Source organism: Trichogramma pretiosum, unplaced genomic scaffold (genome assembly GCF_000599845.2).
Source record: "Trichogramma pretiosum strain Unisexual culture from Peru unplaced genomic scaffold, Tpre_2.0 scaffold133, whole genome shotgun sequence".
Taxonomy (NCBI): Eukaryota; Metazoa; Arthropoda; class Insecta; order Hymenoptera; family Trichogrammatidae; genus Trichogramma; species Trichogramma pretiosum.
Window position 1 is genome coordinate 98,608 of NW_019640809.1, and position 14,833 is coordinate 113,440.

The 14,833-nt window shown below is 40.1% G+C and overlaps 1 protein-coding gene across 1 annotated transcript; it reads left to right on the forward strand.

Annotated features, from left to right (window-relative positions):
• Positions 1-1,882: 1,882 nt before the first annotated feature.
• LOC106653730 lies at positions 1,883-2,629 on the forward strand. Its single transcript, XM_014373269.2, has 2 exons — positions 1,883-2,369; positions 2,470-2,629. The coding sequence occupies exons 1-2, from the start codon at positions 2,016-2,018 to the stop codon at positions 2,593-2,595; spliced, it is 480 nt and encodes a 159-aa protein (XP_014228755.1). The 5' UTR covers positions 1,883-2,015; the 3' UTR covers positions 2,596-2,629.
• The last annotated feature ends 12,204 nt before the right edge of the window (positions 2,630-14,833 follow it).

Below are 14,833 nucleotides of genomic sequence, written 5' to 3' on the forward strand. Positions count from 1 at the left end.
CCCCCCCCCCCCCCCCCTCCTGTGTCTCGCTGTGTCTGTATTTCAATACCCCATTTGAAAGTATTTTGTCAAGTAAGTAAATTAATAGTGGGGCTGTTGACACTCAACAAAAGCTTTAAACAGGTCTAAGCTACCTGTCGCAGAAATCCAAGAGCAACCATTAATATATGGTAGCCCATGTGGTTTCATTTTGTTCGATAGCCAATTGGCCATGGGCGCAACCAAAAGCTAGCCATAAGATGAACTGTAACTACCTGTGCATATAATAAAGTGAAATTAATTTTTGAAAAATGATGAAAAATGAATACTAAATTCTAGAAAACTGTACACACAAGTAGCTACAGTTCATCTTTTGGCTAGCTTTTTGGTTGCGACCATGGCCAATTGGCTGTCGAACAAGATGAAACCACATGGGCTACCATAGATTAATGCTTGCTCTTGGATTTCTGCGACAGGTAGTTTAGACCTGTTTAAAGCTTTTGTTGAGTGTCAACGGCCCCACTATTAATGTACTTAATTGTTTATTTTGTCAAGTTAGATACTTAGAAACAATTAAGTTGTTTCAAATAGGGTATTAAAAAGGGTTATTATGTATTTAATTGAAAAAAAATTTTTTTTGATAAATATAGTTAAATAGAATTGAATACTAGACAAAAAAGATAAAAAAAATTGATGAATAAGAAGAAAAAAATAAAATTTATCAACGGTATGAATATGGAAATACCCCCGCTTTGGACATCGAGCATTTGGCTCTGCTCTTTCATTGCATTCTCAGACGCGATACACATTATTGACAAATCCGACTTTATATGGAGCAATGCATGAACGAAGACAGTCCGCATCGACTACTGTCAATTATTTTCATTGAAAAGAAAAAATGTAATAAATTTTAAACGTGTTCAGGTATGAGTTTGCTGTACCTATGTTCGACGATGACAATTTCGTCTCACCTACTGTCAGTGAAGATTTGTTTGACGAAGACTTCGATAGCGACGACTAAGACGACTGCAAGTTTACCTTGAGACTTTACGACTGAACTGAAGAGCAAATATGGAATAATATGGGATCCGAGCGTATAAATTTCGGATGTAAATTGAATCTTGATTGGACCACTGGGTTAATAATGTCCGCATCTACATTATAGATAGCGAAGTGTTGCCGGTTAGACACAAGCTAGACTACGTACTACGTATATGAAATCCGAGGCGCAGACGGGGGCGAAAGTTGCTGATGGTCGTGGTCTATTTTGCTTGTATACCAACATTTGCCTGATTCAATTTTTTTACGGAAATTTTCCGATTCACAGATACAATGTCGATTTTTTGTGAATTTTTTGAGTGAAACTTCTTTAGGAGACCCTCCAATGAGTCGAAACGTATCTACTATAAACTAAATTAAAAATCCATTAATGAATTAAACTCATTGGCATATTAAAGTGGTACAAGTCGCAAAGTAGCGTCAGCCTATATTTTAATCGTTGTCAATTTGCAATAATAGATGCGACCTGCGATTCAAAGAAATCATTTTCTAATCTTTGGATTATTTTCACAAAAATCAATAGCCTCGGTCGAAGCCTCGGTAAATAGAGCTACGAGGCTTCGTCGCACGGCACGACATTCATCAAAACAAAATTTAGACAACACATCGTGTACAATTTCAAATTCACGATTGCGCGCGAACTTTTACTTTAATTAATTAATTCGAATGCAAAGTTCGTTGCTGCAGTTGCCGTATGCTCTGCGCGTCTTTTTTTTAGCTTTTCATCGCTTTTTCCCAGTAGATATAACGATTGATATTTGAAATTTGTCGTTGTACACGCAACGCGATGTATACATCGCATCGACAGCGGGGCCTATATGTTTACGTATCGCTAACTCAAACGTTATACGTACACGTCAAATCGAAAAGTCTCGAGTAACCGTCAGTGTCGCGGCCGACGACGTTGAACGAGCCGATTCTCCTCGTAGTATCCTCGTTTCTGTTTTTTGCGTTTTGTCTTCAGTTGTAATAATAATATGGCGTCTCGCGACAGAAGGTCGAGCTTCGATCGAATTCACTCGAATAGTAGACGCGAGGGAGATCGCTCCGCCGACGAAGCTCTTTTGAACGACGATCGGCCTCGGCCGTCGGTTTCGCGGCCGACGGTCACGCTACGACGAGGCTCCAATCCCCAGAATCTACTACCGACCGACGGACGATCCCACCAACCGGGAGATGAGCCAGAAACACGAGAGGTAGCGACCCAGACGATTGACCGCCAATCGAGACATCCGCAAGTTCGGTTTGACCCCCAGCAGGATCAAGTAAACATAACAATGGACGCACCTGCATCGCCACAGCCGCCAAGTAGTGAGCGTCCACGAAAAAAGGTAATAATCATATATATAATGTCGATTGATTTTTAGAGTGAGAGTTAAAACATGTTGGAACAATGAACTAATGAAGTATTACTTTTTCGTTTTCACGCAGGGGCCGAAATCGCCGGAGGACGATACGAAATTCGGCACTAAGATTGCTAATTGCGCGGGCATCATTATCGTTATTATTATTATATTCTTATTCTTTATTAACGGTCTACGTGATCTCCCCAAATAAACTCCCAGGCGACCATGACTACGACATTCCACGAGACTTCAAGACGACGGCTGTATGGCCCTGGAGATAGAAATACATGTTTTTTTTTTCAACTTTTGAACTCGATTGAATAAATAATTGTAATTTTTGTATTGCTATGTGCACCATAATATTTACGTTGTCGCTTACATCATTTAATTACACCCTGATCACACAAATACAAAGAAAATACAATATTACGCGAGAGACGTCAACCTTGATAAACAACTAAGAGGTAAGAAAAAACAAAATGAGACGATACACGCTGGATAGTATCTATATAACATCAACATGCTTATAATCTCGCTGGTTTTCCCATTTTCATGCATCAACTCATGAGTGAATTCCACCTGCAACAGTAATAATAACAATCATAATTTTTTACATGGGTCAAACAAAATAATCGTTATTCAAGTAAAAGCCTTGGTCTACAGTTATCACTTATACCGGATTTGACCGAACTTTTATCTATACGAGCACACAACGATCAACCCCGTGAACATTACTTACAAAATGAGCTGGGGATACTCAAAGTAAATACCCGCTCTGGTGGATCCATCGTCGATGTCAAGAAGTATTAAAATTTGTAAGATGTACTCCTCGTCCAGTTAGCGACGGACTTCCCAATCCGTTTATGCCGTAATTTTTTGACCCATAGTACATAACCAGGCTCCTTTCCAAAAATTTTCCTCGACAAAACATCGAAGCTACTGTGAAAGCGAGCATTCAGAATTATACAAAAGTGAATTCCTGTAAATTGAACTAATCGTTTGAACCACTTTTCAATCGATGAAAGCCATTCGCGGTACATTCGATTCTGCCCAAGTTTATACACGTGCATCTTTCCGTCGCAATGTCGATCCCCATTTCGAGCTTCATTTTGGACACTGGTGTGCAGTAAAATGCCTGGTATAAATTAAAGTATTTTTCGCTCACTGTTGCATGAAATTTTGTATGAGTTGCGTAGATTTCTTGCCTAGCGCGAGAGAGATTATGACGATATCGAAGGAAAATTACAATGGACATGCCCATGTCCACGTACGCAATTATGCATGTAAGTCAGATAAATGCATATGCAGGGTGCCAGAAAGATTTCCCAACTCCGAGATAGATTACCGAACTGTTGATTGCTTACAAAAATATATTGAAGTCAGTCAGTTCGGGGATGGATCTACACCCAATACTGTATTTTCAGATGAAAACGGTCTTAAAATTTGCTTAGCAAGAGTGTTGGCAGCAGTAGGAGAAGACAATGTGTTTGAATGCGTAAGGTAAAAACACCAATTATGGAACGGTTTCGAGGCAACTTTTTTTCAAACACGTGTATCTACTTGAAAAATGGATAAAACTTTAAAACAAACTTATCATTAGATGCGCTGTAACTTTAATATCGAAATCCCTGTGTTTAAAGTTGTCCTTAATTTTCTTATTTATTTATATGAGTAATATTAACAAAGTATCTTTGGTACCTAATGACGGAACAGATGCAAACTTTGCGCGTTCCATTATAGAATCAACGAAATCAACGATTGTTCCAATATTGGAATCAACAAATCAATGGGCGATCTTAACCTCTACTGTTTCACTAAAGGGACGCTGCTTTTTTTGGGTATCCCTACCAATGGAACGCGCTTTTCAGACACACTTGATTAATTTATTCCTTGATAAAATTATTATTACACAGTTAGCTTCGAAATCATTTTTTATTGATTATACTAATGCAAATTGATACTTTTCAATTGCTTTTAAGATAAAATTTTAACTAAAACTTAATTTATAAGGGTTTAAATGCTGGTGTTCCACAACTTGGTACACCGTTCCATAATCGGTGCTTTTACTTATCGTCGCCCCAGCGCAGGAAGGTATCTATTTCCAAGCTGTAGCAAGAAGGATACTTACTCGCGCGCAGCGGCAAAAAGGTATCTAATTCGAGCGAGAAGCAAAAAAGTAGCTTATCCAAACGAAGTGGCAAGAAAGTTTTGACGCGCTGAATTTAGGTTGGCAACGCAGACGTAAATGATAAAATTTTGTTTCAATATTAAATATTCAACATTTAATTCAAACTTATGTAAAGCCGGTAACTTCTACTTTCCTCTCAGAACATACAAAGTTCTCCATAAGTGACAAATTGAGTCGAAATCGCGGTGAGATTGATTTGTTTGCTCGCATTACAAATGAATGAAAATCATTACACTAGCTCACTTGTTTTTTCTCTTTTTTGCTCAAATACAAAATAAAAATTTATCATTTACGGCTGCGTTGCCAACCTAAATTCAGCGCGTCAAAACTTTCTTGCCACTTCGTTTGAATAAGCTACTTTTTTGCTTCTCGCTCGAATTAGATACCTTTTTGCCGCTGCGCTCGAGTTAGATACCTTTTTGCCTCTGCGCGCGAGTAAGTATCCTTCTTGCTACAGCTTGGAAGTAGATACCTTCCTGCGCTGGGGTGGCGTTATGTGGAAACGACAATTCAGTATGATCGAATAATAGTATTACATTTTATCCTCATGAAAGAAAAGGGGAACATGTAAGAAACTCGCAAGATTTGAAGCTACAAGCTTTTAGTTATGTCCCACCAGATGATTGGCTTAGTTTTTACGTTATCTTTAAATTTTGCTTTTTTGCGTGATTTAAAATATTTCGCTCTCCTTCGACAGACGAATAATCGAATCGAAGCGTCACAGCCACTTCAATCGGCAGAGCCAAACGGATCAGTTTCGGGAAAACAGTCGTCACCGGCAAGCAATCGGCCATCGCATCAAGGGCATGCGGCATCGAGATGAAATTCATCCGGTCCGAGACCTAACAGCGTCGGCGCAACAATCAACAGCGCAAAATCCAACGCCATTTTTTCCACGAAATGAACATTCAATTTTAGATTTGGTGGTCGACGGTCATAGACAATCTCGAAAAGCACAGAGAAAAAAAGCGAAACAAGAAAGTACCAAGAATCCGGAAGCCGTAACCGAAGCCACAACCTCTAAACTTCCGCGATCGAGTCCCAATTAGGAGAAACTGCGCGAGAGAACGACGCGACAAAAGGACATCATAAAAATGCACGAAAATCCCTCGAATGAAGCATTTCTGCTCTTCGCGCTGTTGGCTGATATGGCTTGGATCGACCGCGAGCCTTCGGCGGCTCGAGGTGTTCATTTTTTTCGAGGATTTTCGAGTTCGACGTGCCTTGGCAAACTTCGTCTTTTCCGAAGAGAGCAGCACGTAAACTATACGAGTGATCGAATCCATTTGTCGTTCTGCACGGGTACTTTTAATTATAAAGATAAAGAACTATATGAATAAAGAAATAAAAATAAAGAACAATGATTTACTCGTTGCCAATGCTAAATCATGCAGAGCGCGTTATAGTCAATTGATCGAACTCGACGCGTATTCATTAAAATTTTATCCAAAAAAATGGAAAGCTTTTGTATGCGAATACTTACACTCGATAAAAAACAACTTGTAATATTTCTAAAAAAGAGTTTGTCACTAATACAACGTGAGCTATTATCTCAATCAAAAAAAAAATTTATCCTACAACTGAGGCGCGCTTCTATATACTTCAGGTAATGATAGTGTAAAAATCCGTCATTTCAGAAAAGGTAAAAAGTATGTATGTTAGTCTATGATAGTAGGTATTTCGAAATGAAAATAACATTTTGTAGCGATCTTATAAAATCGTAACAAAATAATCATCAATGAAAAATGGGTTTCAATGATATGGTACTTTTTGATATTAATGCCTCAGAATGAGCAGAACAGTATGTGCATTACACGTATGAAAAATCCTTTTTATGCAAAAAACTAACAATGATTCAGGTTATATTATTGTGCATTGAGCACCTTATAACCTTCAATTTCGGTAATTTCAAAATTAATTGAGGACAACACTTTCGGCTCAAAATTTACAAGTGTAAATAAAATAAAAAAGTTTAAAAAAAAAGTAAAATAATAGATAATAAAAGAAAAAATAAGTAAAATCATGATACCGATCCTCGGGGAAACCGTATTTTCGATAATCCACGGACCGGCAACGACGGGCCATCTCATCGAGGTTAGCCAATTCCTGGAACGGCCGATCGACGTCTGGACGGAGGACAGAATGTTGTTTTTTGGCCAGCGTCACAATCGACGCGAGCCCCGATTACACCTCAAGTACAAATCGCTGACCAAAAAGTGTCCCTCGTGTGGCTTATCGTCGGGCAAAGCAGTTGGTCACTTTACCCTACTTGAGGGTGAGGAGCCCCGCAATCCGGACGCCCGAAGTCATCCGCAAAATTGCGGCTTCGACGTCGTCTCGGACCAGACCGGCTATCCGGCGGATGCTGGCCAAGCTCTACGAGAGTCGTCTGAGAGGCCGCGACCATTACTTCCAGTGCTCCCACTGTACTTACATCATTGACTCTGTATTATATTTCAAGGCATAGTGTTGATTATTTGACGCCTGTTGCAGGTAGCGTGTCCGGAGGCGAGGAGGATTGGGACTGTCTCACGTCAAAAATGATTACAGAATCAAAATATGTGTACAATGGACATGCTCATCTTCACGTGTTCAATCAAAATTGCGAACCAAATTGTACTTGCCCTGAAGAATATATAGATGCTGAAAATACAATAGCAAATTTCAAAATAATTAATTGCATAAAAAAATATGATGAAATAAGAATCAAGAGGTCAAATGCGGTTGAAGTCCTTAAATATGCAAAAATTGCCATAACGGTATTCGATACTCAAAAGGATTTATGGAAGTGTTTAAGGATATTATTGGAGAGGCATTACGCTGAAGCAAAAACATGTATCTTTACGATGAAGTAGGAATTATGTAATGAAAAAAATATTCGTCTAAGTGATGGATTCGGAAATCAACCAAAAAGACGAACAAAAACAGGAACAGTCTCAGATTATATGCCATCAATGGAGGAGTTCGGAGTGACTCGTCGGTATTATCGTGGACCACCAGCGAAATTCGTCAAATTTAAAGTCGAAAGAGCAGAAGCGGTATTCAAACGTACACGTGTGCGAGATTGTAACACTGGTCGTCGCGTATCGGAGCTTTACCTCATATCCGTATACCCAGTGTGGGTAAGCGATTTTTCCTTCATGAGCGCGATCTTTGAATGTTGCAGGCATAGATGTAAACAAAAAATTTTCATTCTCGTTCGACAGCTATCATCCAGTGAGCATTCACTCGGCAATCAATCGGTATCAATTAATGCTGGAGCAAAAAACAAAGAAAAGCCACAGGGACAAGGATCGAAGCTAATACCTGGAAGCCCAACGCAATCTCGTTCGGGAAATACACGACAATTGCCTCAAGGGCCATCAGCATCGGGAAGACAATCGACAATAGCAGGTCAAACGCCAGAGCCGTCACAACTATCACCATCAAACCAATCGGCATCTGGAAACCTGGAACAATCAACAACGAAAATATCACCAGTTGAAGGCCTTTGGGAGACGGTTGGAAGCAGGAGACGGAAAAAGAATTGAAATATAAAATAATACACAAGATCCAGAGAACGAATCGGAGCCAACTCAGGCGAAACAGCGAAAAAATACCATGGTATAAACCATATAAATAAACCGTATAAATAAACTATATGAGCCCTTTACGATATTTCTATTTGACCTTTTCGAGGTCAGCAGCTTGATCTCTGTATTTTCTCGCCCTTTTTTTTTAAGAAAGATATCTAAGTCGGGCGTGCGCACACGTCCTCGAACCACATGTCGTTTTAACGTAAATTTTTTAAAAATTGTCTATAGCTAACAAAACTTCTGTACAATAGCTAACAAACATTAAATTATTTATTATTGTACACAATGCTGGGGGTGAGCGAAAACCACGTTCATCACGTGAAAATGAAATGGCTCGCTGTAATTGTCGATTAAAAGTAATTCGCAGTGAAAAAAAAGGTCATTCTATGAGTTAAAAAATGATTTCTACAGAAGAAGGAATTTTTCGTTATGTAATTTTTAAAGCTTCAATTATAACAAGAATATAACTCTATCATAAATTTAAGTAATTATAAAACAACACTTTTAAACGCATGATATTGTTACCTCGATAAAAATCGAATGCAATGTATAACAATCTCTTTATTTTTATGCAAAAAAGTGAACTGCGGTTCAGGTTACATTGTGCGTAAACATTTATAACCTTCAATTTCGGTAACGTCAAAATTACTGCCTCAAGCAGAGAAACGTTTCGGCTCAAAATTGTTCCTTGAGTAAAAAGTACAAAAAAATGAAAAAAAAATAGCAAAATCGTATCCGGAAGTGCGCCGATCGCGAAAAAAAAAGGGAGCCATGATACCGATCCTCGGGGAAACCGTATGGTCGATAATTCACGGGCCCGCGACGACGGGCCACCTCGTCGAGGTCAGCCAATTCCTGAAACGGCCGATCGACGTCTGGACCAAGGACAGATTGATGCTGTTCGGCCGGTGTCACAGTCGACACAAGCCCCGATTACACCTAAAGTACAAATCGCTGACCAAAAAGTGTCCCTCGTGTGGCTTATCGTCGGGCAAAGCAGTTGGTCACTTTACCCTACTTGAGGGTGAGGAGCCCCGCAATCCGGACGCCCGAAGTCATCCGCAAAATTGCGGCTTCGACGTCGTCTCGGACCAGACCGGCTATCCGGCCACGGCCCTGAGACAGGTCGCCGTCCAGCGGATGCTGGGCAAGCTCTACGAGAGTCGTCTGAGAGGCCGCGACCATCACTTCCAGTGCTCTCGCTGTACGTACATCATTGACTCTGTATTACATTTCATAGTGTTGATCATTGGACGCCTGTTGCAGGTAGCGTATCCGGAGGCTCGTCGGTTTGGGACAGCGAGGATTACGTGAAAAACTTCGCGCGGAGGTCGAGAGAGATTTACAATTCACATGCCCATGTACACATACGCAGACCTGACTGTGAACAAATCCTAAAGCAGAGGGATTTTTGTCATTGCCCTGGACGATTGTTACCAGGTTACAATTTTCCAAAAAGTGAACCGCCACATGCGCACACAGTAGATTACCGAACTCTTAAATGCATACAAGTGTATATAGAAATATTACAATTGCACAACAGAGCAGTTAAAACTGTATTTGAAAGTGAATTGTATTTCGACCTTTGCTTATACATCGTGATGAAAGAGAAGGGAGAAGAAGTGCGTAAGTGCGTGTGCGAACAAGATGACATTTCATGTCGCAACAGTAACATGCGAACAGAACCTACTGGGTTAGTGCACTTGACAAGAGCCGTGAAAAAAAGTTCTGTAGGTAAGGGTTATATGTATTTACCAAATGCACCAGCTGGTAAGGAACGCTTCGTTTGTTTTGACATCGAAAATGTAAAGTGTATATTCGCGCGCTCAACGGGACAAGAAAATTTTCCAGGTTTTGAGCCGCCGAGCCCAAACGAACTTTACCTCGTAAATATGTATCCTCTTTATGTAAGTGATGGTTTCTACGCGGGCGATCTTTGAATGTCGCTATGAGTGTGTCGAATTGAAATTTTCACTCTCGTTCGACAGGGGACAAGAGACCAAAGAAGGTCTGTGGCTCGCGGCTTCGAGCATAATAAAAAGAAGAGTGTGAGGGGATCGGCAGGAAAACGACCATCGACGTCAGGATACCGAAAACGGCAGACGAGTTCGACGAAGTGTAAATAGCCTACCTTCCGAGAGGGGAAAAAAATTAACTTTCGAATGAAAACTTGAAATCGATGAAATAAAGCTGGTTATTATTTTTAAAAAAGTATTTGAAGTTTGAAAAATGCGAATTAAATAGTTACACGGAAAAAAATTTAACCTGTGATTGAGACGTTGCTACATACTTCGGGAGATGATTGCGGGAAAATTCGTCGTTCCGTATCGAAATTGATCTGTCAAGGTAAAATATGTTTATGCCGGCCTATGATCGAAGATATTTCAGAATGAAGTAACAAAATAATTATCAATGAAAAATACGTTTCATTATTACGGTCCTTTGATTTTTTATTGCCTTGGACCAACGCTACCAATACACATGACGAAACCTTTTTATGCAATAAAATAATAATGACTCAGGTTATATTGTTGTGCATTGAGCACCTTATAACCTTCAATTTCGGTAATTTCAAAATTAATCGAGGACAACCATTTCGGCTCGAAATTTACAACTATAAATAAAAAATAAAAAAGTTTTAAAAAAAAGTAAAATAATAGATAATAAAAGAAAAATAAGTAAAACCATGATACCGATCCTCGGGGAAACCGTATTGTCGATAATCCACGGACCCGCGACGACGGGCCATCTCATCGAGGTTAGCCAATTCTTGAAACGTCCGATCGACGTCTGGACCGAGGACAGATTGATGCTGTTTGGCCGGTGTCACCATCGACACAAGCCCCGATTACGCCTCAAGTACAAATCGCTGACAAAAAAGTGTCCCTCGTGTGGCTTATCGACGTCTTCAAAAGCAGTGGGCCACTTTACCCTGCTTGAGGGCCACGAGCCCCGCAATCCGGACGCCCGTAGCCATCCGGAAAATTGCGGCTTCGACGTCGTCTCGGACCAGACCGGCTATCCAGCCACGGCCCTGAGACAAGTCGCCGTCCAGCGGATGCTGGCCAAGCTCTACGAGAGTCGTCTGAGAGGCCGCGACCATCACTTCCAGTGCTCTCGCTGTGCGCGTGAAACATTAATTGACACGCGCCACGATGAGCTCTAAATTGAATTCAACGTATCGCGTTTCAGGTGGCATATCCGGAGGCGAGGTTTGGAGCAGAGCTGATGTGGAAAGATTGTATGACGATTCCAGGTCTATTCACAAGGGACATGCCCATATCCACGTGTACAGGGAGAATTGCGAACGAGGGAACTGCGCTTGCAACCAGAATGCGACGAGCGACGATTTGGCTTCTATTAATTGCATGCGAAAATACCTAACAATTTGCCCGCGTGCGTTTACAGAAAACGTTGTCATAACGTTGTTCGCAACTGACCAGGATTTAAAGGATTGTTTATTTCGAGCATTGCAAGACGAAAGAAATTTGCAGACGTGTGTATGTGACATAGATTCTCGACGGTGTGGAGGTATCTACATCCCCCCAGAACATGCGGCGAGAAAGGGGGTACTCGAAAAAGATGTGAGCGCATTGCACAAAAACTGTTTCGAATATAACAGACTAGAATTCAGGACATTAGTAGATAAACAATTTAGAATTTATAAGGTAACGGTGATAATGGCATGTAATATACTAAGAGGTGAAGTTCCAATTCTAGCAAGTGATCGGAAACTTTATCTTTTAACTATGTATCCAGATGTAAGTGATCTTTGAATACATTGCGTTTATATACGTGGCGCGTTGCGTAAACTAAAATTTTCACCCTCGTTCGGCAGGCTTGGTGGACCAGACAAAAATGGGAGCCTGCAGAACTGAAACATTCTACATTTGGAGATGCGATGAGTGTCATACCGGAAGGATCAAAACAAAATCCACATAGACATAAAAATGGAAAAAAGGGTCGCAAAAAATAAACCATGCGTGCTCATTACGATATCCGTAGATGGCCATTATCAGCTCGAGTCTCAGCATCTTGACCTCTTCATTGTCTCGTGGATTTTCGAATTCGACATGGCTCGTTTTTTTTTTTTTTTTTCAAGAGAACCGCACGAGCTATCCGAGTGATCACCGATTTTTAATTATAAAATATAACAAAAACTTGTGTGTTTAAATCAAAGACGCGCCTGATATAAAAAAAATTCATGGTAAGAAAGTACACTTTTTTTTCACAAGTGTGCGATAAATAGACGACGGAACGTTGATTTTAAAAATTTCGGAAGAGCCAAATACAGGTGAATAGGAACGATGATCGATGATTTTTTCATCCCAAAGTCGACGGGACTTCGAGGACTGCTCTAGCCGTTGAGAGAAGATTGAAATCCGGAATAGACACGTCGTGCTGTCCGTTAACGATCATGCCAACGCAGTCCATTCGTTCGATTAATTCGCATTGGTTGCATTACTTGCTCGGGGAGAGACACGATGCACTATGAATAATAGTATAATTTTTCACATTAATTATTTTATGATAAATTCCTGTGGTAGTACACTTTTATATGATAATGGTAATGAAATATGCCACCTACTATATTTAATTTTGAATCTCGACAGATTTCGATCGAGTCAGTATAGATTGAAACAAAAGTATATGGGTCAGATTCAGAATTTTCCAAATAAACCTGCGGGCGAGGTTCACGGATTTTCCTGAAATTTTGGTATGTTATAGTACATGATAAAAAAGTGCCAAAACCAAAATTTTAGACCCCCCCTCCGCCCTCCTACCCTCCTCCTCCCCTATAGACGTCCATTTTCTATCTATATTTTTTCTGAAGGCCTGAAGCTATTAAAAAATCTAAAAAAATTCATGAAGGTACTTTTCAACAATCCGAACAATCTTGAATTTTTTCTGATTTTTCGAGTGCTTCAGGCCTTTAGAAAAAATCATTGAAAATTTAAATTATTTTATTTTCGGTGAAATGGTTCGATGTACCAGACCGGAGTATTTTTTTCGAATTCTGACGTCAAAAAACGATTCCTTGAATTTTTTCAGAATTTTTCATTCATGTCCATTCAGCCTAGAGCTGAAAAATCGGTATTTTTCACGAAAATAATTTTTTTAAGGAGCTACGGAGCCTCGAAAAATCCGGAAAATTTTTTTTCTCATTTTGTTCATCAAAATACATAATCTCAAATTTTTTCAGATTTTTTAATTGAAGGCGACAGCATCTGGAGCCGAAAAACGTTATTTTTAACAAAAAAGGTTCCTCGAACCCGATGGTTCCGGTAAAAAAATTTGAAAAATTTTTTTTCAATTCCTTGTCAAATTTTAATAAATTTTGACCGTTTCAAAAGTTCGATTGAAGCTTCCTAGCTCATTCTAGAGCATGATAAAGATTAATGCGAAATTCTGAAGACATTCATCATATTTACTGCCTTGGACCAACGCTACCAATACACATGACAAAACCTTTTTATGCAATAAAATAACAATGACTCAGGTTATATTGTTGTGCATTGAGCACCTTATAACCTTCAATTTCGGTAATTTCAAAATTAATCGAGGACAACACTTTCGGCTCAAAATTTACAAGTGTAAATAAAATAAAAAAGTTTAAAAAAAAAAGTAAAATAACAGATAATAAAAGAAAAAAAAAGTAAAATCATGATACCGATCCTCGGGGAAACCGTATTGTCGATAATCCACGGACCCGCGACGACGGGCCATCTCATCGAGGTTAGCCAATTCTTGAAACGTCCGATCGACGTCTGGACCGAGGACAGATTGATGCTGTTTGGCCGGTGTCACCATCGACACAAGCCCCGATTACGCCTCAAGTACAAATCGCTGACAAAAAAGTGTCCTTCGTGTGGCTTATCGACGTCTTCAAAAGCAGTTGGTCACTTTACCCTACTCAAGGGTGAGGAGCCCTGCAATCCGGACGCCCGTAGCCATCCGGAAAATTGCGGCTTCGACGTCGTCTCGGACCAGACCGGCTATCCAGCCACGGCCCTGAGACAAGTCGCCGTCCAGCGGATGCTGGCCAAGCTCTACGAGAGTCGTCTGAGAGGCCGCGATCATCACTTCCAGTGCTCTCGCTGTGCGCGTGAAACATTAATTGACACGCGCCACGATGAGCTCTAAATTGAATTTAACGTATCGCGTTTCAGGTGGCATATCCGGAGGCACGGCTTGGAGCAGAGCTGATGTGGAAAGATTGTATGACGATTCCAGATCTATTCACAAGGGACATGCTCATATCCACGTGCGCAGGAGGAATTGCGAAAGAAGCTGCGTTTGCCTCGAGAATTTTAATGGAGATTTGGCTAAAATTGATTGCATGCAAAAATACCTAACTGTCGTCAAGTGGAAGTATCCTAATATATTAACGTTATTCGCAACTGAAGAAGATTTAAAGGAATGTTTATTTCGAGCATTGAAATCTGTAAGCATAGAGAGTGTGACGAATTGTTTATGTCGCAGAGATAGTAGTAGTTGTACAAACATGACTATCCCCGAACATGCGACGAGAAAGGGGGTAATCGAGGCATATGTGAGCTCATTGAAAAAAAACGGTTATGCATATAACCCTAAAACAGGCATGGCAGAAGAAGAAACATTATTTTTAATTAATCAAGTAAAGTTGGTAATGACATGTCGTTTAAGAAGTCAAGATACCGCCTTTG

Coding starts and splice junctions, on each gene's coding strand:
- LOC106653730 (XM_014373269.2), top strand. CDS start 2,016: ATGGCGTCTCGCGACAGAAGGTCGAGCTTCGATCGAATTCACTCGAAT. Junction 2,370..2,469: donor GTGAGCGTCCACGAAAAAAG/GTAATAATCATA, acceptor GTTTTCACGCAG/GGGCCGAAATCGCCGGAGGA.